At 45.7% G+C, this 24,957-nt stretch overlaps 1 protein-coding gene across 1 annotated transcript; it reads left to right on the forward strand.

Annotated features, from left to right (window-relative positions):
• Positions 1-7,140: 7,140 nt before the first annotated feature.
• Positions 7,141-23,678, forward strand: LOC110221261 (nmrA-like family domain-containing protein 1). The gene is made up of 5 exons (XM_021005718.2): positions 7,141-7,287; positions 9,833-10,071; positions 15,293-15,542; positions 17,388-17,578; positions 22,752-23,678. Exons 1-5 carry the CDS (start codon positions 7,248-7,250, stop codon positions 22,929-22,931), a joined length of 900 nt encoding a protein of 299 aa, XP_020861377.1. The 5' UTR covers positions 7,141-7,247; the 3' UTR covers positions 22,932-23,678.
• The last annotated feature ends 1,279 nt before the right edge of the window (positions 23,679-24,957 follow it).

The following is a 24,957-nucleotide window of genomic DNA, read 5'->3' on the forward strand; positions in this document are numbered from 1 at the left end:
CACAATTTACCCAGGGGTGTGGGGCATGATGGGTGGATAAAGGGCTAGATTTGTCATCAGGGAATCATAGATTTAGGTTTAGAAAGGGACTTATAGTTCATGTAGTCTGAGGCCCAGAGATGTGGAGTGAGTCGGCTAAGGTCATACAGATAATAATAGCAGAGCTGGGACCCGAACCCAGGTGTGACTCCAATTGGACTTCCACTGTGCCATGTTAGGAAGGCTCATATTCAAATCCTGCCCCTGAAATCACAAGTGGCTTCACCTTTTTTGAGCATCAGTTTGCTTATCTGTAATAACAATGATTATACTTGTATACAGGGTTGCTGTGAGGCTTGGATGAGAATCATGTCTGTAAAATGCTTTACAAACATTAAAGAGTACATTATCTGTTATTAGTCTTCTCCTCCTTCTCTCTCCTCATCTTGTTTCTTTCTTCTTTCTCCTCCTCCTCCTCTTCTTTCTCATCTTCTCCTTTTTCTTCCTCTCTCTTTCTTTCCTTTCCTCTCTTCTTCTACCTCTTCCTTTTCTTTTCTTCCTTCTCCTCCTCCTCTTTCTCTTCTGCCTCCTCTTCCTCCTCATCTTCTCTTGGGCTTCTGATAGCTTTTACTTCTCTTGACATTCAGCTGCAGTGTGGTTTGGACCTTGGAGGTCATCTGATCTTCATTTTGAGAAAGGAAAAGTATGCTATGTTGGCAAAAGGTCTCCATGTCCTTCCTCACAGTATTCTGACCTGCCAGAAAAAGTCTGCTAATTAATTAATTCATCCATCCATCCATCCATTGTTCCATTCATCCATCCTTCCATCCATTCATCCATCCATCCACCCATCCATCCATCCATCCATCCATCATCCATCCATCCATCATCCACCCACCCACCCATCCATCCATCCATCCATCCATCCATCCATCCATCCATCCAAGAACAATGCCAAAAGCAAGGTTCTTGGAACATGGTAAGTGCATAATAAAGGACTTTTCATTCATTTATTAAACATCTGTGCTGTACTGGATACTCAGGAAGATACTAAGACACTGGCGTGGAACAGATGGGTCCCCAGCATTATGGGTATAGAAGCAAATCTTCCTAATCCTGTATCTCACTGAAGGTGGTTCTTTCCTTATTGCTTGTGACATTGCTTAAGTATAAACACATGGGAGGGTCGTTTTCAAGGGTGAGCTTACCAAGTCATTCTCTGCCTGTTTCCTGATGCTGTGACCTCAGATGGAGCACTGGCCTGAGAGTCAGGAGACCTCGTTCTGGTCTTGGCTCTTGGCTGTCTGATGTTTGGTGTGTGAATTCTCTTTTCTGAGCCTCAGTTTTCCCATCTATTAAATGGAAATAATATCGTCACCATAACACGATTGTTGTGAGTATCAAATGTGAAAATGGATGTGAAAGTTTTCTTGTCTTTGGGTCCCCAGTGCTTAGCAGGTTGCCTGGCATATAGTGTTACTGGGCTGTCCCTGAATCTTCTTTGCTCCAGATTTAGAGCGTCACGTGCACAGGCTCTACCCCACCCCACCCCATTTCTTGTACCTCCTCCCTTGTCAGGGTGAGAGGGGTTCCCAGCTTCACTCCTCCAGTCTGCCTGCCTGCTGGGCACACCTGCCTACCTGCCCTCTGAGGCTCCCTCTCCATCCTTACCTGGGTGGATTTCATCTGTCTCTCTGTCATAGCTCTCTGCTGCCCTCTGCTGTCACTGGTAGAATCCAGAATGGCACAGCTTTCTGGCTTTCCCCTCCCCTTACCACAAGGCACAGAATGAAGGGGTCAGAATCCACCAAGAAAGCTGATGGTTTTTTAAAAAAAATTATTAATTTATTTTGATTTATCAACAATCACTTCCATATTCTTTTGAGTTTAAAATTTTTTCTCCCCCTTCTTCCCTGCCCACCCTCCCCAAGACACAACTTGATATAGGCTTTACATTTACATTCCTATTAAACATATTTTCACATTAGTGAAGTTGTAAGTAAAAATTAAAACCAATAGGAGGAACCATCAGAAAGATGAAACAAAACTCAACAGAAGATAAAAATAAGTGAGAGCGATTAGACTTCCATAGTTCTTTCTTTGGATGTGGACAGCATTTTCCATCCCGAGGTCTCTGGAGATGTCTCAGATCCTTGTAATGCTGAGAAGGGTTCAGTTTAACAATATTAGTCATTGCATAACGTGGCTGTTACTGTGTACCAAGTCCTCTTGGTTCTGCTCACTTCGCTCAGCATCAGACCATACAAGTCTTTCCAGATTTTTCTGAAGTCAGCCTGTTCATCATTTCTTATAGCACAATAGTATTCCATTACATTCATATACCACGACTTGCTCAGCCATTCCCCAATGGATGGGCATCCTCTCAATTTCCAATTCTTTGCCACCACAAAAAGAGCTGCTATGACTATTTTTGTACATGTGGGTCCTTTTCCCATTTGTTTGATCTCTTTGGAATATAGCCCTAGAAGTGCTATTGCTAGATCAAAAGGTATGCACATATTTGTAGCCCTATGGGCATAGTTCCAAATTGTTCTCCAAAATGGTTGGATCATTTCACAACTCCACCAACAATGCATTAGTGTTCCAATTTTCCCACATCTTCTCCAACATTTATCATTTCCCTGTTTTGTCATCTTGGCCAACCTGATAGGTGTGATGTGGTACCTCAGAGGTGTTTTGATTTGTATTTCTCTAATCAGTAACGATTTAGAGATTTTTTCATATGACTATAGATGGCTTTAATTTCTTCATCTGAGTACTGTCTGTTCATATCCTTTGACCATTTATCAGTTGGGGAATGGCTTTAATTCTTATAAATCTATCTTAATTCTCTATATATTTTAGAAATGAGGCCTTTATCAGAGAGACTGGTTGTAAAAATTCCTTCCCAACTTTCTACCTTTCTTCTAATCTTAGTTGCATTGGCTTTGTTTGTGCAAAACCTTTTTAATTTAATGCAATCAAAATTATCCACTGTGCTTAAGAAAGCTGATGTTGATACCCAGGATGTGCACCCTGATACTGGCCAAGGGGGAAAAGCAGAAGGTGCTTCACTGTACACAGCCCAGGGCCAAAGGATCTGCTATTGTCCTTTGTCCCTGCCGCGTGCAGGGCTGTCAGAATCCTGGACCCCTCTCCATTACCTTCAGACTGCCCAAGGTGGGTATTTCTGGGGGTAGTTAGCCCAGTGAGGCCTTTCTGCAGGTTTTCCTTAAAGGCCTAAAAAACTGCCTTGAGTCTGGCCCCAGATCAGGAAGGAAGGCATATTCCTCCTTCCCCTTAGTTTTCCCCTTGGATTCCTGAAGAGGCTTTGAGACCTAGAGCGGAAGGCACCTCAAAGGCCATTTGGCCCAACTGATTGACTTTATATATGAGGAAACTGAGGGCCGGAGAGGTCACAGGATCACAGATTGAGTGGGAAGGCACTTCAGAGGCCATGTCGACGGTAAAGAGGATCTGAGATGAGGAAGGCCCCAATCTGAATCTTGTCTGAGATACTTAGACCAGCTGTGCACCTCTGGGTAAGTCACTCATGTCATCTGTAAAATGGGAATAATAATATAATAACAGCACCTACCTCCCAGGGTCTTTGAGAGGATTGAATGAGTTATGTATACAAAGTACTTTGCAAACCTTCAAGTGCCCTGTAAATGCTAGCTATTATTATGTTATGTTATGTTATGTTATGTGACCTGACCTGACATGATATGATATATGTTATATGAGAAAACTGAGGCACAGGGAAGTTGAGGCATAGAATGATAACTCTAGGGCTGGAAGGGACCTCATGAACCCTCTTGGTCAGCCCCTTCATTTTACAGTTGAGGAAACTGAGGCTTAGAATGCTCACAAAATTATAAATCTAGAGCTGGAAAAGATAGGAGATCATCTAGTATAATCCCCTCATTTTACAGATGGAGAAACTGAGGCCCAGGGAGGTCATAGATCATTACTGTAGAGCTGTCAGGGGCTTCAGAGACTGTCAAATTCAGTCCTTTCATCTTACAGAGAACGAAACTGAGACCCCAAGTGGGGAAATTATTTGTCCAGGATCCCATAGGCAGAAAGCATCAGAGACAAGATTAGAACCTATGTCCTTTGACTCCAAAGTCAGTACTCTATGGGCTCACTTTGTGTGGTGCCAAGGCCAATGACGTGGTGCTCTACTCTCCTGTCTTTGGCCGCGCCAGTGCTGCTGGCCATGGATCAGGAGCTCTATCAGACTTTTATTTACAATAACTTTTGCCTACCAGCTCCTTCTAGGAAGGTGGGGAAGATCTTTTCACGGATGTTTTATAAGACATAAAGTATTAAAACTGGAAGGGTCACTGACCTCCTCTTTCCCAGCCACCTCACTTGACTTCCTCCTCATCACCACCATGTACATTTATCTGTTGCTCTAACATTTCCAAAGTGCTTTCCATGACAACCTTGTGGCATACCTGATGCAGTTTAGGGTTTCAGGGGTGCTCGGACCCCCAAATCACAACATGCGGGTCCTGTCCAAAAGAATGTGACCCAAGCCTTCTTTCAGCCAAAGATAAGGTTTATTAGAACATCCATCATATTGGGCAGACTCTTAAGGAGTCTGAACATTAGTAGCTATTGGCTTATTGGCTAGAGTATAAGATTATAAAAATCTAAGCAGTGGCTAGATTATAAGAATCCCAGCATCTTAAGGGAGACAAAATGGACAAGAAAGCCTGTGAGAAGGATGTAGGAGTGGCCATGCAGTTTGGGGTGATGGGAGGAGGGGTCCAAGGAGATGTGGATAGGAGTGGCCAGTAAACTGGGGTGAACAGAACTCCTGGCACCTGGACAATGGAGTCTAACTAGGATTAAGTGTGGGAAATGGCCAGGGGCCATAGGGAGGTAAGACAATGGAGGGGAGATTAGGTATAGCCACAAAGAAAGGCCAGTTGATGGGATTATAGCCTCAGGTGAATGCCAGACATTTGGCCAAGTGGTAAAGTCCAGGGTTTTTCCTTTCTGAGGTCTAGATCCCATCCTCATCACTCCCCCTCGAAGGAATGGGACTGAAATTCTTTTGGGGTAAGGGGCAAAGTGTGGCTTCTGAAACTGCTTCCTGCTGGCAAGGAGTGTAGAGCTGTCCATGCCTTGAGGAGGTCCCAAAGAAGTTGACTGGAACAGAGCACAGGCTGCATCCAAGGAAGGACAAGAGGACATTGGATGGTTCCTGCTGTTTGCTACCAGCTGTAGGTTAATGGCTCCTAGTCTGGAAGACACAAATCTGACAAAAGAAAAAAAGCCTTCAGGGCCCAGATATAAAGCAGTGACTAGATTAGGGCCCAACTGTGAGAGGATGAAACATCCTCAGCTTTGTTTGGATTCAGATAATTCAGTTTTCCAACCATGCAGTATTAAATCCACCTCATAAGCCAGACTCAGGAATAGCCAGGTGGGTAACACTCCCTTTCAAAGGAATATAGTGGAGAAACCAAGCTGGGAGGATCCCAACTTAGACTGAGGCTAAAATTGTCCTCTCAGCTTTTCCTGATGCTGACTTCCCACCAGTATCACCTTCTCTGAGTAGCTTGTGGCATTTCTCTTAGATGGTGAATTATTGATTATCAATGGATTATGACCCATCAGACAACTCAAAAGAAAATCCTATGAGCTTTTCCCTCAAGCAGCAAGTTTCATTAATCACAGCTTAGTAAAAACTTTTCCAGGATTTACATCTCAAACTTAAAATTTGTCCCGGTGTAAAAAAGCCAATCATTGGTGATTTCTATGTAATTGCAAATTCTCGGCAAGACAAAACGCAAAGAGGCTTTTTGGCAAGTTTACACATTAAAACAATAACCAATAATAGCCAAATTATGAAAAGTTGCTTGACATAAGTGATACAACAAGTTCACCAATTTGAAACTTGAAACAAACCCATCACCAATCAGGTGACTGCAGTTTTGCGAAATTGTTAAATTCCTTTCCAAATTGCTTTACATAGAGAATCAACATCTCATCATTAACAGTTAAAAAGAAACTTTAAAAGAGGGTGCTTACCCAAGTTCAAAGGCTAGCTTCTTTACCTTGAGCAGGATGAGCTGAACCTGGATGATGCTTCCAGCAAAGGTTGGTCAGGAGATACAGCTGGCCGTCGATGGGGACCCCAGTAGTGAAAGAAAGAGAAACCAGTCAGGTGGAATCAAGAAGCAGGCTGGACAAGACGGAGGCCAACAAACTGGGTGGAGGTGCCAGGTGATGTGAAAATTGGGCAAGTCAGAGCACATTGGCATTAAGCAGTCTAGATGCAGTAGGATCATCCTGCATCTGGTACTTGAGGTGGAGTCAGTAAGTCCTTCTACCTCCTCCAGCCTCAGACATCTCCTAACCGTGGGATGTTGGTCAACTTCTCTGGTCCTCAAGGCAGTCCTTAGGGGTTGGAATGCATCTGCCCTGGTGGAAGGAGCACTTATACCAAGAGTGTCCCACGCTGCCCAAATCACCCATTCTGCCAGAATTCTCAGAATTGTGTTATTGTTCAGTTGGTCCAGTCTCATCTGACTCTTCACGACCCCATGTGGGCTTTCTTGGCAAAGGCACTGAAGTGGTTTGCCATTTCCTTTTCCAGCTCATTTTACAGATGAGGAAACTGAGGCAAGCAGGGTTAAGTGACTTGCCCAGGGTCATATAGCTGGTAAAGTGCCTGAGGCAGCATTTGAATTCAGGTCTTCCTGACTCCAGGCCATGCATTCTTTCACTTCACCACCTCTACACTAGCACTAGATAATTTCCCATTTTAACCAATGTTTGCCAACTAGGTGCTAAGCTCAGTTGTTTCTACTCACTTCAAAGAGCATAGTACTTTCTGTGCTTCCTGGATTTGGGAGCCCTAGTGAAAAGCCCTGACCATCTTGCCTTAGTTATATCTACAAGTATGCTTGCTCATTCTTATAGGTGAGGAAATTGAAGCTCACCTAGGTGCTTGACTGGCCCAGGGTCACACAGTGAAGTGTCCGTGGTAGGATTCAAACCCAGGTCTCTCCTGACTCTTGGCCCAGCCTTCTTTCCACTGTTAATTACTGGAGAAAACTGCAGTATCATGGTGAGTCAGAGAATTCACCTAATCTCTCTTCTTCTGCTCTGCTTGAGAACAAGGCAGGATAGGGCGGAGCAATCTGAGGCCGGACAGTGAAAGGCAGGACTCTCCAGTCTGGTGCTGAAGCTGGACAGGGGCAGACCTTCTCACAGCCTGTCCTTCCACTGATTCTAGGCTCAGCAACATGACAAGCAAGAAAGTCATCGCTGTGTTTGGGGCAACAGGTAAAAAGAACTTCCTTTTTCCATTGGGGGAAGGTTGTCTGAAGATTTTATTCATGCTTCTGTGGGGGCAGGCTTAGGCTATCTATCATCGGATGACTGTAGGAGCATGGCTTGTGTAAAGAACAGAGGCAGATGAGGCATAGCAGGCACAGGACCTGGGTTCAAATCTTTCCTCTGCTACTTACTACCTGTATGACCTTGGGCAAACCTCTTCACCTCTGCACCTCACTTACTTCACTTGTAAAATGGGAGGTGGTTGGACCTGATGTCCCTGTTCAACCTTGGGCAAGTGTTTAAGAGTTGGACCTCAGTTTCCTCATCTATCAAATGAGGGGGGATGGACTCATTGATCTCTCAGTTCCCTTTCAGTTTTCAAGCTGTGATTCTTCTAGGGACCTTTAACAAAGAATCCACTTGAATTTCTTGTGTTGGCAGCAAGAAGGAGGATTTAATTTGATTTGATTTTAGGAAATGTTCTCAGAAAGAGTTCCCTATCGTATTTTTTCTCTTTGTTTATTTACTTTGTTCATTTTTTTGTTTTTTGGTGAGGCAATCAGGGTTAAGTGACTTGCCCAGGGTCACACAGCTAGTACATGTCAAGTGTGTCAAGTGTCTGAGGCTGGATTTGAACTCAGGTCCTCCTGACTCCAAGGCCAGAGCTTTATCCACTGCGCCATCTAGCTGCTCCTGTTTGTTTACTTTTTTGGATCATGCCTTGGCTTGTGTAAATCTGTGCTTTATTTGCCAAGGTAGGCTGTGTCTTCAATTCTCTTCTTCCCTTCATTTTCTTAGTTGGAAAAGGAATTAGCAAATGCCTATGTGGGGGATTTGGGGTGAATGGGAAGAGCTAGGAAATGTGTTCTTCTGACAAGAAGCAGTATGGAGTAGTGCACAGAGTGTTGGATTTAGAGACAGAAAGATCTGAGTTTAAATCCCACCTCAGACATTAATAATGTATTGGGAAAGTCACAATCTCTCCAAGCCTCAGTTTCCTCATGTGTAACAGAAATGACAAGGGTAGTACCTTCCTCAAGAGACTGATCACAGATTTAGAGCAGAAAGGGAACTTACAGGTTATTTTACAGTTGGGGAAACTGAGGCAAAGAGAGGCAAAGTGACTTGCCCAGGATCACCTAGCTAGTAAGTATCTGAGGCCAGTTCAAACTTGGTCTTCCTGACTGCAGGTCCAGCTGGAGGGATTCCACAAATGATAGGACAGTGGACTTGACTTTTCTCTTGGTAAAATTCTTAAACCTGGTTTTAAAGGCATGGTGTGCGTGTTTTTGGCAAAGGAAATGGTGATCACTAAGAGCCAAACATTGCTGTTTATGTGGGTCCTGGAAGATGGCAAGAAGCTTCTGACCCAGCTGGCAAAGCTCTTGGACTTTAGATAGGGGAGCAGAGTGTCCAGGGTGCCAGCTAGCAGTTCCAGAACAGCTGGAGAAAAAAGAAGGCTGGAAGGGGCCCTTTCACCAAATTAGAGCATCAACAGCTCACAGCTCTTTTGATTCCACTGGGTCTTCAAGCTGCTATTTTTTGAGTCTGCAATTTAAATACGGACCCTGCCCTCCCAATTCCCAGGTGTGCTACCTCATGAACTAACACCTTGTGGCTGAGCATCTGAGCAGGATCTGGTGGTACAATGAGCTTCATCCTGCAGCAGAAGAGATTGTGAAATTTTCAGGGTCAATGATCATGGGTCAGAAATGAGTGCCTGCTATAAATCAGGGTTTGATTCATTATTTTATTATTGTTTTAGACTTAAGAAAGTGGTGGAAAAGATGCTAACAAGGCACTTTAAAAGGTTAAAGTGTGGGGTGTATACACTCCCCACCCCACCCCACCCCACCCAGCCTGGTTGTTAAACATTTCCCAACACACTCTGATAGGGCTCCATAAACATTGCTGGAGCTTAGCAGGAGGGGAATAGAAGGCTCAGGGAATGAAGGCATTACCAGACTGGAAATGGTAGGCTACTGCTGCTGCTGCTGCAGCTAATAAGCAGAAAAATAACTAGCATTTGTAAAGTGCTTTACATGAAGATTTCATTTGAGCCCTCTTCCCCCATGCCCCTGGCTGCTACTCCCATAGGAGGGCTGGAGCAGAGTGGGGAGGTGGGAGGTCCCAGAGGACGGATGGGGCCCCCAAAAGGAGGAGTCCAAGACAGATTTGTTCTATCCTTTTTATATAAGTGGGGGCCAGGGTAGGAAGAGTTGGGATGTAATGCTCCAATCCATCCCCTTAGTAGTGTTTGTATTATTGGCTCCATTTTATGGATAAGGAAACAGAGGATTAGAAAAGTGGAATAATTTAACACAAGTAACATTATTGGTACAAACACACCAATCCCAGGATTCCTGACCCTAAGCCAAGTGTTCTGAGAGCCTCCCTTTCTGATTCCTCATACACACACACACACACACACACACACACACACACACAACCTGTATATATACAATCACACACACATATGTATGCATGTTTATTCATTCCTTCATTTCTCAAGACATTTGTTCACTTTTAAATTGATTTTCTTCCTCACCAGGTTCTCAGGGTGGTTCTGTTGCTAGAGCCATTTTGGAGGACAAAGACTTTTCTGTAAGAGCATTGACTCGGGATGTGACCAGACCTGCTGCCCTGGCCCTTCGAGACCTGGGAGCTGAAGTGGTGAAGTGTGACCTGAATGACCAAGAGGCTGTGAAGGGAGCATTAAAAGGCGCCTATGGTGCCTTCCTGCTGACCACCTACTGGGATGACTTTAGCAAGGAGAAGGAAGTGCAGCAGGTAGGGAATAGGGGTATGTCCATCAAAGAAGGGGCTCTAGAGCTCGGGCAGCCCCTGTCCAGTGCTGAAGAGCAGGGGTCTCATGCCCCAGTAAGAGTCCAATCTACATTTGTAAACTCTCAGGACTTTACTGTCTTGTGCCCAAAGCTGATGCTTCTCATTCTAATCAGAACAAGAAGTGTTGATAAGGCAGGATTCCATCCTGTTGAGCTTATCTCTCCCCACAGAGGTGCACTGGCACCTGGAAAGGACAAGTTCTGCCTCCTGATTGGTTCCCAATGAGTGGGGCTGCTCCCAGGACAGTCGACCAGCTGGGACTTATGAGGATGGTCTTATTCTAAGTCCTTTGTACTGGCCTGTAAGTAAGAGTGATAGGAAGACAGACTACTCTTGTCCCTTTTTGCTTTTTTCTTAGTATATGGCATAGGAGAAGGGATTTCTCTTTTTTTCCCTACCCCACTAGGAGCATTGATGGGGACTTTCAGTACCATCACATGGCTGGAATCAACATGTGCTCAGTGTAGCCAAAGAGGAAAGTGCCTAAGAATGGATTTCCCCACCTAAGAGATGGTGGTGCTTGGGGCTCTGGGAGAGTCCCTACAGGAACACATGGTGGATGCAGTGTGTACCTGCCCACTTGGCCTGAGAAGGGAGCTAGGTGGTTCTGTTTTTTTAGCTTCTATTTTCCCCCAGTTACATGTAAAAGCAATTTTTAGCACTTGTTTCAAAATGTTGAGTTCCAAATTCTCTCCCTTCCTTCCTTCCTCCCCACCCCTCCCCCCACCTTCATTAAGAAGGCAGGCGATTTGATCTAGGACTACACACTACGTGTATAGTCCTGTAAAACATATCCCTAATAGTCCTGTTGTGAAAGAAAACAAACAATGACAACAACAAAAACTCAAGGAAAATAAAGAAAGTAAAAAAAGCATGCTTCAATCTGTATTCAGATACCATCAGTTCTTTCTCTGGAGATGGATAGCATGTTTCATCATTAAATCCTTTAGAGTTGTCTTGGATGGTTGTATTGCTGAGAATAGCCAAGTCCTTCATAGTTGATCATCCCACAATATCGCTGTTACTTTGTACACAGTACATTTACTTAGTATCAGATCATCTAAGGCTTTCCAGGTTTTCCTGAGAACATCCTGCTCATCATTTCTCATAGTAAAATAGTATTCCTTTGTAATCACATAGCACAATTTGTTCAGCCATTCCCCAATCGATGGCTTCCCCCAACTTTACCCACAGAAAACGCTATAAAGAGCTAGTTGTTTCCTGAACAACCCAATCTCCTGTGTAGAAGAGGAGAGATTTCAAATCTTCTAGGCATCGTTGTCCCAGAATCTAGTCTTCTGCCCACAAAGGGAAGATTTGTTGCCCCCACCAGCCATGAGTGTTGCCTCATGGATGAGCCTAAGTTCAAGTATTCAAAGTACTGGTCTTTTAGAGAGGGGAGGATAACTTCTAGGTAACTTTGCACCTGGGAAAGAGAAGAATCGATTTACCCATGTGGCTTCTGTGGCTGGAGGATCAATGAGGGGGGCTCATGATTTGGGGAAGCAAGAGAAAAGGACCTTGCCATCCCTCTATTACAGGCAATGCAAGTCCACGGGGAAAGGGGATTGCTGTCTAGAAGGTTCAAAGAAAAGCCTAACCCACAAAGTGGCAGTACAAGTCTCTCTCTCTCTGTCTCTCTCATTCTCTCTGTCTGTCTGTCTGTCTGTCTGTCTCTGTCTCTGTCTGTCTCTCTCTGTCTGTCTGTCTGTCTCTCTGTCTCTCTCTCTTTGTCTGACTGTCTCTCTGTCTGTCTGTCTGTCTCTCTCTCTCTCTCTCTCTTTGTCTCTCTCTCTCTCTTTCTCTCTCTCTCCCTCTCTCTCTCTCTCTCTTTCTCTCGCTCTCACTCTCGCTCTGTCTCTCTCTATCTTTCTGTGTCTCATCTATCTATTATCTATTTATCTGTAATCTCTCTGTCCCTTTGTCTATCTTTCTTATCATCTCTATATGTCATTCCTCTATCAGTTCTCTCTCTCTCTGACTATGTAGAACTTTGTGGAAGGGAGAGATTTCACTGGGAGTGAGATAAAGGCTTAATGTGAATGTATTACCCTGAGTTCTTATGTGGGAATTGTTGATGCTATTACAAACATTTAGGGAAAGTTGGACCTTAGCTATGTCTAAGTTGTATTTGGATTCCTTGGAGCAAACTCCAGGTAGAAGCATAATAAGTAAGAAAAAAACATATGCCTAGGTCAGTTCCCAGAGCTGGTGTGCCCAAGCTTGGAGGGCTTTAGGGCACTTTGGGTCAAGAATTACACGAATGATTAGAAATATCCCATAGGACTCTGCTTGGGATCCAGCCCCTCCCTAAATCCTGTGTCACTTGTGATTCTGTGCAAGGGAGAGAGAGAGCTACCAAATATGTAGTCTCTATTAGTCTCGAGTCGGGAAGTGCATGTCTTGGCTTGAGTGAAGGAATCAAAAAATGTAATGGAATAATACCTCATTTATGCACAGCGGAAGGGGAAATGACGGCTGTATTTTCACTAGCCTCTAACTAAAATGTAAGCATATCCTTCGATTATTTTAAATGTGGTTCCCAGAAGGGGCCCCTAGGCTTCCCCAGCCTTTCCAAGGGGTTGAAGACACACAAAAAGACAACACTTGCTCTCCAGTCATTTATCTTCATTACCTTGAATAGTTTTTGTATTTTAAAAAATCTTTAAGTAGCTAAAGGCTGCCCTGCTAAGGTCAGAGGAGAGTTGGCTTTGAAGCTCAAAAGACCAAGGCCTCCCAGCGCCCTAGGAAACTCCCTAAAATGATAAATTGCAGAGAAAGTGCCAGAAACTGAATGTGATAGACAGAATTCCCTGCAATCAATATCTTCACAGGTCCAGTCTTCATCTTCATTGTTAGTGAAAGGGAAACTGAGGAATCCATACAATCAAGTTTGTGCACTTGCTCAGAGGAAAGCCCTCAGGCCTTGCTGAAAGCCCTCAGACTCTGAAAGCACATCCCTCCTGAAGGCTGGGAGCTGTCCTAGAAAAAGAAGGTTTAGGAAGCCTGGTTGTAGATCCGGGAAGGGAGCTCAGAAGCCATCCAGTCCAATCGTCCCATTTGATAGATGAACAGGAAACGAAATGACTCGCCCAAGGTGAAACAAGGTGCAAACATGTGCTCTGATATTTCCCAGTCGTGTGATCTTAGGCAAGTCATTAAATTTCTCAGATTCAGTTTCCTCATCTGTAAAATGGGGCTAATAATCCCCATGTCTGAGTTGGCAGGAACCTTAGGAGTGATTTAGTCCAGTCTGTGTCATTTCCAAGCAATGGGAGGAGGGGTCACTTCCCCTGTGCACAAAGGCCTCTAGTGTGGGCTGCCTTAGGATCCTGGGGTCATACCTTTGGGGCAGAGAAGAACTTTAGAGGTCTTCAGGTGCATCCCTTCACATTTTACACAGGAGAAAACTGAGGACAGAAGTGTGCTCCAAGTTGTAGAAGACAGCAGGCTTCTGAGGAAGATTTTGAACTATGTAATAATGACAGTCATGGCCGGCATTTCTCTTGACATTAAGGCTTCCAAAGTCCTCTATGTGTTATCTCACTTGATCCTCACCACAATCCTAGAAGGCAGAGTAGGTGCTGTTATTACTGTCCCCATTTTATGAATGAGGAAACTAAGGCTGAGAAAGGCCAATCAACCTGCCCAGGATCACACAGCTAGTAAGTGGCTGAGGCAAGTTTTGAACTCAGTCAGGTCTTCCTGACTCCCAGTATGGCACACTACACACTTTGCCACTGCCTGAATCCTGAATCCTACCAGTCCTTTCTTCAAATCCTTTGAACTCTGCTCTCTTCAAATCTGGCTTGCATGACTCACCCTGCCTGGCTTTTCTCCTGCTCCCTCACAGCTTCTTAGATAGAGTAATTATTTCTCCCCAAGGCTCCCATCACATCTACCCTAGCAACCAGTTCCTTCTGGGTGATAAGAATGAGACCCTGGCAGGGTTGTTGTGGTGAGGAAGCTGTTTGGTAAACCTTTAAGGAAAAGTTGAAGAAATGGGGCATGATTTCATCAGCTTCGAGATGGCCCACATGAGGGAACCCCCTGGGTCACAGCAGGTTGGCAGCTTCTCTGCCATTTGTCATCCGTGAGAATTGCCTAGAACACTTGGAGGTTAAATGATGAAAATCCGGGGCTCACTACCTGGATGTCTCAGAGGTGGGACTGGAACCGAGTTTCTCCTGGTTCTGAGGCCAGGCAGGCTGACGTTCATAAACCTGAAAGTGCTACAGAAAGGTGGACTATTTTGTGAATGATGCTGTCATCCATCAGTGAGACCATTTTCATTAGCACATTGCTGGGCACAAAGTAAGTACGTAATAAATGCTTGTACCCTTCTCTCCCTCCTCCACACCCTTTACCAAGCTCCTTTGGGAGAAGACAGTCAGGAGGTCTCTGACTTACTGATCTGAAAGCTCTTTGAACTTTGTACTTCTTTGTACTATGTCTTATGAATCTTTATCCCTTGCTCCGCGCCCCCGCCCCCCAAGAAAAGAAGCCTAGCACCCTTCCCTGGGTGGAGTACTGTGAGGTCTCCATTCCTTCAAATAATGAATTCCCTAAAGTAGCTGCACGTATTCAAATTCATAGTATGTGAAAGTTGTACTTATGTAAAATAAAGTCTTTAGTTCTAGCCCAATGGTATGATGAGAGGCGAATTCAAATAATGCATTCATTGCCACATTTGTGGACTCGAGCTTTTTCTTCGGTTTTCAGTTTTCTGCTTCTTCTCCCTCCCTCCCTTCATCTCTCCCTGTTGGGTTTTCCGTGGCCCCCATTGGGATGGGGCTTGGTCCTGGCATTTCATTGGCCCAGGAGGAACTCTCTCCACCAAGCAGATGGGCACCTGCTCCCAAATTCATAGTCTTCCAGAGTTAGCAGCCTGGGGTAATGAGAAGTGAATGCCCTGCACAGGGGGCCCCAGGCAGGAAGCATAAGAGGCAACTTGAACAACTCCAAGGCCAGCCATCTCCAATTGCCACATTGTTGCTGCTCTTCTTTTGTTATTACTCTTACTCTCTCTTATCTGGTGGGGTTTCATGAGGATGATAATACTCAGGGAACAGATGTGAAAGCAGTAACTTTGAAAAATGAGAAAACAGGAATTAGCATAAAAGCAATGGAAAATTCCTTGTATTTTCATATCTTTGGTTCACAGGGGAAAATCGTAGCCGATGCCAGTAAAGAGCTGGGCTTGAAGCACGTGGTATACAGTGGCCTGGAGAATGTCAAGAAGTTGACCAAAGGGAAACTGGAGGTGCCACACTATGATGGCAAAGGAGAGGTGGAAGAATACTTCTGGAATCTCGGCGTGCCCATGACCAGCGTCAGGGTACCCGCCTACTATGAAAACTTTCTAAAAGGCTTGAAGCCAGTGAAGGCATCTGATGGCGACTACTACAATTTGGGTATGTTCGAAAATGGCTGTGAGAGGCAGCAGGGATCAGCGCTATGCCTTCATTCATTTATTCATTCATTCATTCATTCATTCATTCATTCATTCAATATTTAGTGAGAGGCAGTATGATTGTTAGTGGACAGAGGACTGCATTTGAACTCTGAAAGCCTTGGATTCATATTCTACCAGACACTTGCTGGCTGAGTGACCTTGGGCAAGTCTCATCACTTCCTCACCCCCTCTGGGGTCCCTTCTGGATCCCTTCTAGTCTCTGATCCCATGCAAGGCCCTGGTGGGGTGAGGGAGGGAGGTGCAAAGATGTATAAAACACATGGGAGGCAGTGTCCGCTAGTGGAAAGAGCCCTGGATTTGGGGTCTGAGGACTAGGTTCAAATCCTGCCTCTGAGACTTACTATCCATGTGACAGTGGCAGGTCACTTAACCTTCTGGGTCTCAGTTTGTTCATCTGTAAAATGAGGGAGGCCTCTGAGGTCTTTTCCAGCTCTGTGTTCTTCCCAGTCACTTAAGCTCCCTGTGCCTCAGTTTCCTCCTCTGTACAATGAGTGGGGTTGGCCTCTGAGGTCCGTTTCAGGCCTAGATCTGGGACCTTAAGATCTGGGACCAGCAGCTGGTCTCAGCCTGAGACCAGTCAAAGCAGAAGAGAGCCAGGATAAGGCACTCAACGCTTTGCTTAGTAAATATTTTGGAATGAATGAATCCGTGAATGATCTGCTACCCTTTCCTGGGCTACCCCAGGCCTCGGGAACTTCCAGACTGCAGAGATGCCAAAGTTGCCTCTAATGAGTCAAGAAGAGGTTTTTAAGTGTCACTATATCAATCAATCTATAGTTGCTAATCTATAAATATATTGGTCTACGAATGCTAATAACCCAGCCCCACAGCTGGGCTACGTCCTGTGGGTACAAAGATGAAGCCTCTCCTCCGAAATCACTGCCCTTTAGGGGCTGATGTTCTAATGGAGGAGACAAGAGGAACAACAGACTTGTGTCCTGATGTGGAATTGGTCCAGGTGTTTGACAGGGTCTCCCTCAGCATTGTATGGTGAGCTTCCTGCCTCTGACATCACAGGTGGGTAGGGTGGGGAGCATGGATGAGCCAGGCTGTAAGGAAGATTCCCCATTATGGGGGCTGGTTGGGGGAACTAGACAGGAACTAGAGCTGAAGGCTCCCAGTAGCCATCTGGTCCACTTCCCCCTTTTACACAGGAGAAAACTGAGGCCCAGGATGCTAAAGGGACTTGACCAATGTCTGAAGTTTGGAGTCAGGTCCTCTGGCTCCAGAGGCAGTATCTTTCCCCTTTACCACACTGCCTCCTATAGGTCAGCTGTAGCACACAGACAGCCTGTGGCCAGAGAGGCTGGCCCCAGAAAAGTCAGAGGTTCCTCGGGGGACACTTTTCGTTTTGAAGGACTCTCTCTCCCCCATGCCTGGAACGCACTCCCTTCTTCCCTCTGCTTCTTAGGCTCTAGTTCACTTTAAAGCTTAGCTCAGGGACCACTACCTGCGGTGCCCCTCAGGTGCTTGTGCCCCCACGTGCCCCACCAATTACCTTGCGTTTATTGTGTGCATGGTTTGTTTCTCCCAATAGAGGGCAAGGTCCCAGGAGGCAGAGACTTCCAGGCTTTTGTCCACGCAGCCTTAGGGCCTAACCCAGCTACTGCCCCAGAGAGCTAGAAGCAAATGCTCATTGATGGACTGTGATCTCCTACCTGTGTGAGGCTTTTAACCCCTTATGGTGATCCAGCCCACACTGCATCTGAGTGGCCAATGGGCTCTGGGAGGAACGTGCTGTGGGAGGGTCTGTTGTAATTGATTGTTCTTCTGTGTTGGCCAGTGGTGCCTATGAAGGACATCCCCATGGATGGCATCTCTGTTGCTGACGTTGGACCGGCGGTCGTTAGTATCTTCCGATCCCCAGAAGAGTTCCTGGGCAAGGCCGTGGGTCTCAGTGCAGAAGCCCTGACAGTTCAGCAGTATGCAGACATCCTGTCCAAGGTCTTGGGGAAAGTGATTAAAGACGCCAAGGTGAGCCTTGACAGGCCAGAAACAACAGTGCTTGTGGACCCCTTTTCTCCTACTTGAGGGGAAGCATCTGTTCACCTGGGAATTCTGGGAAAGTCTGTGGGTGGGGACAAGCCAGTCATTGTTAGTGGGTGATTGATGATGGGATTTCATAGGTAATGGGGAAGAATCCTTGTACTTTAAGAATTAGTAATAGGGGCAGCTGGGTGGTGCAGTGTATAGAGCACTGGCCCTGAAGTAAGGAGGACCTGAGTTCAAATGTGGCCTCAGTGACCCTGGCCAAGTCACTTAACCCCAATTGCCTAAGAATAGTAATAAAAAAAGAATTAGTAATAGCTAACGTTTATATCAAGGTTTAAGATTCACTAAGTGCTTTATGTATATTATTGCTTTGAACCTGACAGTGACTCTGTGAGGCAGAAGCTATAGCAGCCCCCATTTTACCAATGAGGAAGCTGAGGGAGGTTGAGCGACTAAACCCACCTTCATAACCTGTTCCACCTTACAACCACCTTCCACCTTATAACCTCAGCCCAGGTACCCTTTGCTCAGCCTTCCTGGCATCTTGGCTGTTCCAGGAACAAGACCCTCCATCTCTCAGCTCCAGACATTTTCTCTGGCTGTCTCCCATGTCTGGAACGGTGTTCCTTGTCATCTCCACCTACTGGCTTCCTTCGAGTCTCAACTAAAGTGCCATGTACTGTAGGAAGCCTACCCCAATCTCTGTAAATTCTGGTGCCTTCTCTCTCTTATTTACTTCTTTATTTATTTTGTAGATAGCTTGTTTGTATATATTTGTTTGCTTATTGTCTCCCCCCCCCATTAGATTGTGAGCTCCTAGAGGGCAGGAAGTATTTGTGTTTTTGCCTTTCTTTGAGTTCCCAGAATTTAGCATAGTACCTGGCACTTACATAGTGGGCATTTAATTACATTATTTAATATATTTGTTCACTCACTGATCCATGGATGCATTCATTCATTTTGCATTCCTTCATTCATGGTTTCCTTCCTTCACCCACTCCATTCATTCATTAATTCATTGGCTCATGCATTTAGGCATGCATTGATTCTTTCTAGACCCGGGAGGCTACATGTAACTGGGAGCTGGAATGTTCTGAAGGAGTGGCCTAGCTGGGATGGCTGGAGCCAGAGCATGAAGGACTTTAAGTGAGCAGCAGAGGAGCATGCATTTTATTTTGGGGGCAGTAAAGAAGCTTCAGTACTTTGGCCACATCATGAGAAGATGGGACTCATGGGAAAAAAACAAAACGAGCAAAAACCCAAACCTGATGTCGGGAAAGATTGAAGACAAAAGGAGAAGGGGAAGGTAGAGGATAGAAGCAATGAACATGAGTTTGGACCGTCTTTGGGAGATAGTGGAGGATAGAAGGGCTTGGCCTGCTATGGTGCAAGGGGTCATGAAGAGTCAGCCCTGACTGAATGACAGAAGCACAAGGCTTTTAAAAGAGGGCTTTTTGAGTGGAGGAGTAAAATGGTCACACTGCTTACTGCTGTGGGTGTCTGCCAGGCTGTGATTACCCGACACAGGCCTTTGTGATAAACATGGCCTTCAGGGCTGGATTCCATCATCTATAAGGTCCCTTCTGATTCTGAGATCACATAAGGATCCCAAAAGCCGAATTATCCGTTTGGGTTTTCAACAATGAACAATGACCATAGTTTTAAAAGGCTTGAGAGACTGGATCTGGCCACATGGTGGCGCCCCAACCCCAGCAGTGAGCCAGCCTCTGGTCTTCCATTTAAAGTTTTTTGTGGTGTGTGGGCTAGTCTACTGGCCTAGAAATGGCAAGGAAAGCTGTGACTCTTTTAGGCACTTCTGCTGACCCTTCTGGAAGGCTGTTCTTGCCTTAACAGAGAGCCAGAGGCATCTGTGCACAGACAAGTGAGTCCAGGAGCAAGGCTCTCACTTCTTTGAGGCTTACAAAGCGTGTTAGTGCAAGGCATGTTATCTCCACGTTGCAGATGAAGGAATTAAAGTATAGGGAAGGCCAATGGTCACAAAGATGGCGAATGCAGAGGCAGTGTGACAGAGCCATAGCTCTGAATTCAAATCCCTCCTCTGCCACTTGACTCTCTGTGAGACCTGGGGAAAGTAATTTTACCTTTTGGGGCCTCAGTTTACTACCTTGTGAAATGAGAACATTGGACTGGATGGTCTCTAAGGTGTCTTTTGGGGCAGCTTGTGGCTGGGGGGATAGAATGCAGGGCCTGGAGTCAAGAAGACTCCGAGTGCTGGGTACCCAGAAACCACTCAGGCCATTGCCTGACTTGGTTCTGATGTGGAGAGGAGGCCAATGGAAGCAGTGTCTCATTAATAAGCAGCTGGAGCTGCTGCAAAAGCAGATTTCTCAGGACAGGCAAACGAATGGTATCTGAACACTCTCCCAGGCTTTTTGCATGGAGAAAAATGATTTGCATTATGAAAGGATCATAACTTGACATTTGGAAAGGGATCTCCAAGGCCATCTAATCCAACCCCCTTGTTTTACTGATGGGGAAACTGAGGCCTGAAGAGGGGAAGAGACGTCAGTCATGGACATGGAGCTGAAAGGGACCTCACAGTCTATATTGTCCAGCCCTCTCATTTTACAGAAGGGAAAACTGAGGCCCTGAGGTCCCGCAGGAAGTGTCAAAGGAAGGAACAGAACCTTCCAAGGCCTCAGTTTCCAAATCTGCAAAATGAGCTCCTTGTGGCATTATCTCTAGGACCCTAAACTGGAGCCACAATGAATGGAAGGCATTGAATCTGGGGACTAGGAAATCACTGGAGACTAGGAAATCACTGGAGACCTCGGGGAGAGCAAAGGCAAGACCCGAGGTGGGGGACGAGGCAATGCAGGCTTAGTGTGGGACAGCTTTGCTAGGACTTTATGAGTGAAGGAGGAGGGAGATAGGAGGAGAGAGGAGCTGGAAGAGGTAGAAAGAGGGCAGGAGTGGAGACTGTGCCTGGGCAGGTTTGCAGGCAGACAGAAGGAGTCAGCAGAGAGGGAGGAAGTGAAGATGCCCCAGGAAGGAGGGATGGATTGTGGGAAAGATTCTGGGGGAAGCAGGAGGGAGGAGGAGTGGGGCCCAGGCAGAGACAGGAGCCCTAAAGAGGAGTGGGGCTTCCCATTTTGCACCATCTCCTCCTATTGGGATGTAAACTCCTTAAGGGCGGGGATTGTCTGCATCCTTAGCACTTAGCAAAGTGCCTTTATATATAGTAAGTGCTTAGTAAATCTCTCTCTCTCCCTCTCTCTCTCTTTCCCTCGTTTCTCCCTCTCTGTTTTTCTCTCTGTCTTTCTCTCTTTCCCTTCTTGTAAATAGAATTTTATTTTAAGATTTTGAGTTCCAAAATTTTTTCCCTCCCTCCCACCATCCCTGCCCTTTCCCTAAGACGGCAACCAATCTGATATAGGTTATACACGTGCAATCAGGTCACACATTCTCCTTCTCTTCTCTCTCTCTGTGCAACTCTCTTCTTCTTTTCGCTTTCCCGATGTCCCTTTCTGTCTTTCTCTTTCTGTTTCTCTCTGACCATGCTGAGAAGAGGGGTAGGGAGGACATTCCAGGGGAAAGGAAGAGAGTCAGCACAGGCACAGAAGGTCATTAATCCAGAAGTAGGAGGAACCTTAGAGGGCATTAGGTTCAATCTCCTCATTTGAAAGATGGGGAAACTGAGGCCCATGCAGATGAAGTGATTTGTCCAAAGTCTCACAGGCCATCGCGTCAGAGGTAGGATTTGTTTGAAGGTAGGTTCTCAGACTCCAGGGCCAATGCCATGATGTCAGGTGCAGAGTAGCCCAGTTTGGCTGGCTCAGGGTGCAGGCAGAGGGGAGCAATACAGCACGTAAGGCTCAGAAAGATGGTGGAGGCCTTTGAATTCTGGGTAAAGGACTTTGAGCTTTACCCCGTGGGCAATGGGAAGCTATTGAAGGACTTTGATGAGAGGAGTGGCTTGACTAAATCTAGGTAAAAGGGCAGTTAGGCTGGTAGCAGAGTAAAGAGTGGATTGGAAGGAGGAGAGAGGAAGCTAAGGCAGGAAGCAGGTGAATGGTCCTGGGGAACTCTACTGAGATGGTGGGAATGGAGGAGAAGCGAGCCGGGACAGGGACATTGTGAGGGACTAGCAAGAGGGCTTAGTAACTGCTACCATGTGAGTGCTGAGGGAGCACGGTCAAAGAGAAGAAGGCTTTACAAACGGGAGATTGGATGAAGGAATGGTAGCTCCCTAGGCAGAGGGGGAAGTCAGAGGCTCAGGTTTAGGAAGACATTACACAATGGGGTCACTTTTCAACCTGTGGAGCTCAAATCCGGGTGATACTTGTGTGTGTGTGGTGGGGGGGGCGGGCCGGTGGTGGTAGTGAAGATGAGAGCAGAGGTCAGGAGAGAGATCAGGGCTGGAAATACAGGTCTGTGTCTTCTGGGGAGAGCTGCTAGTTGCAGCTCTGATAATGAGCCTGGAATGGACTGTTAAAGGCAAAGGAGTAGAGGGAGAGGAGAAAAGGCCCCAGAGAGTCTTCAAGGGGAGTCTGGAAGACTATTTGTCTGCTTGTCTATAGAGGGAATTCTTGCTTTGGGTGTGACCTGGGCCAGGTGACCCCTGAGGTCCTCTTCCACAGCTGATATTCAAGTGAGAATTTGGCTTGATAACAATCCAGTGTGTGAATCTTTCATTGGCACTGTTTGGAACTTGGCCAATAATGTTTCTTTCTAAAATGTTCTTCAAAAAAAAAATATGTGTCAGTGGGCAAGTTGCTTCTGGCTTAGTTTCCCCAACTATAAAATGAAGGGGTTCAACTAGATGGCTTCTGAGGTCCCTTCTAGGTCCCTTTAAAGACAGATCTTGTGATCCCTCACTTGCTACCTATGCATCTTTGGGCAAGCCAATGTACCACTCTGTGCCTCAGTTTCCCCATCTGTAAAATATGGAGGTGGACTGAATGTCTTCTAAGATCTCCACCTGCTGTAAATCTACAATCTTGTGATCTCATCAACAAACACTGACACAGATGAACATTTCCATAGACAAAGAACAGAAAAGGAGAATTACATGAAACTATAAATCTCGATTACATACAACTTACCTTTAAAAAATGTGTATCCTAAATTTAACATGCTAGCAGGGCAGTAACGTTTCCTGCTGTGCTCTCTTTCTCTCTCTTTTCCTTCACAGATCACCCCAGAAGCTTATGAGAAGCTGGGATTCCCTGGAGCCCAGGAACTTGCTAACATGATGCGCTTCTTTCACATGAAGCCAGACAGAGATGTGAAGCTCACACACAGGCTCCACCCCAAGGTCAAGAGTTTCTCCCAATTTGTCTCAGAGAACAAAGAGGCCTTCAAGGACCTATAGGAAGAAGCATTCAAGCCAGTTTGGTGTGGCCAACTTCCTCCATGACAATGTGGCACCGTGGCCAGAGTGCTGCATTTGCAGGGAGATCTGGGTTCAAAACAACCTGTGACCTTAGGCAGTTTCTTGACCTTTCTGGGCCTCAGTTTCCCCATCTGCACAATGAGGGGGTTGCACTAGGTGGTGTTTTTCAGCTCTAAATGGTACTGTGATCCTCTTATAGTAGAATGGGCAAAAGTTTGAACTGACTCAAACCAATCCAGCAGAAAATGATTTCTTTACATTATGAAAAGATTCCTGGAAGTGTTCTCGTCAATGGCGAATTTTATTATAATTTACGTATATTCACAGAATTTACCTGGGGTTTGTGGGGCATGATGGGTGGATAAAGGGCTAGATTTGTCATCAGGGAATCATAGATTTAGGTTTAGAAAGGGACTTAGAGGTCATGTAGTCTAAGGCCCAGAGATGTGGAGTGACTGGGCCAAGGTCATACAGATAATAAATAGCAGAGCTGGGGCCCGAACCCAGGTCTGACTCCAGATCGAGCACTTTCCACTGTGCCATGTCAGGAGGGCTCATATTCAAATCCTGCCCCTGAAATCACAAGTGGCTTCACCTTTTTTGAGCATCAGTTTGCATATTTGTAAAATAGAAATGATTATACTTGTATACAGGGTTGCTGTGAGGCTTGGATGAGAATCATGTCTGTAAAATGCTTTACAAACATTAAAGAGTACATTATCTGTTGTTAGTCCTTCTCCTCCTTCTCTCTTCCTCATCCTTGTTTTCTTCTTCTTTCTCCTCCTCCTCCTCTTCTTTCTCATCTTCTCCTTTTTCTTCCTCTTTCTTTGCCTGTTCCTCTCTTCTTCTACCTCTTCCTTTTCTTTTCTTCCTTCTCCTCCTCCTCTTTCTCTTCTGCCTCCTCTTCCTCCTCATCTTCTCTTGGGCTTCTGATAGCTTTTACTTCTCTTGACATTCAGCTGCAGTGTGGTTTGGACCTTGGAGGTCATCTGATCTTCATTTTGAGAAAGGAAAAGTATGCTATGTTGGCAAAAGGTCTCCATGTCCTTCCTCACAGTATTCTGACCTGCCAGAAAAAGTCTGCTAATTAATTAATTCATCCATCCATCCATCCATTGTTCCATTCATCCATCCTTCCATCCATTCATCCATCCATCCACCCATCCATCCATCCATCCATCCATCCATCCATCCATCCATCCATCCAAGAACTATTTTCACAAGCAAGGTTCTTGGAACATGGTAAGTGCATAATAAAGGACTTTTCATTCATTTATTAAACATCTGTGCTGTACTGGATACTCAGGAAGATACTAAGACAACTGGCGTGGAACAGATGGGTCCCCAGCATTATGGGTATAGAAGCAAATCTTCCTAATCCTGTATCTCACTGAAGGTGGTTCTTTCCTTATTGCTTGTGACATTGCTTAAGTATAAACACATGGGAGGGTCGTTTTCAAGGGTGAGCTTACCAAGTCATTCTCTGCCTGTTTCCTGATGCTGTGACCTCAGATGGAGCACTGGCCTGAGAGTCAGGAGACCTCGTTCTGGTCTTGGCTCTTGGCTGTCTGATGTTTGGTGTGTGAATTCTCTTTTCTGAGCCTCAGTTTTCCCATCTATTAAATGGAAATAATATCGTCACCATAACACGATTGTTGTGAGTATCAAATGTGAAAATGGATGTGAAAGTTTTCTTGTCTTTGGGTCCCCAGTGCTTAGCAGGTTGCCTGGCATATAGTGTTACTGGGCTGTCCCTGAATCTTCTTTGCTCCAGATTTAGAGCGTCACTTGCACAGGCTCTACCCCACCCCACCCCATTTCTTGTACCTCCTCCCTTGTCAGGGTGAGAGGGGTTCCCAGCTTCACTCCTCCAGTCTGCCTGCCTGCTGGGCACACCTGCCTACCTGCCCTCTGAGGCTCCCTCTCCATCCTTACCTGGGTGGATTTCATCTGTCTCTCTGTCATAGCTCTCTGCTGCCCTCTGCTGTCACTGGTAGAATCCAGA

This window comes from Phascolarctos cinereus, unplaced genomic scaffold (assembly GCF_003287225.1).
Source record: "Phascolarctos cinereus isolate Bilbo 61053 unplaced genomic scaffold, phaCin_HiC Scaffold_5;HRSCAF=322, whole genome shotgun sequence".
Taxonomy (NCBI): domain Eukaryota; kingdom Metazoa; phylum Chordata; class Mammalia; order Diprotodontia; family Phascolarctidae; genus Phascolarctos; species Phascolarctos cinereus.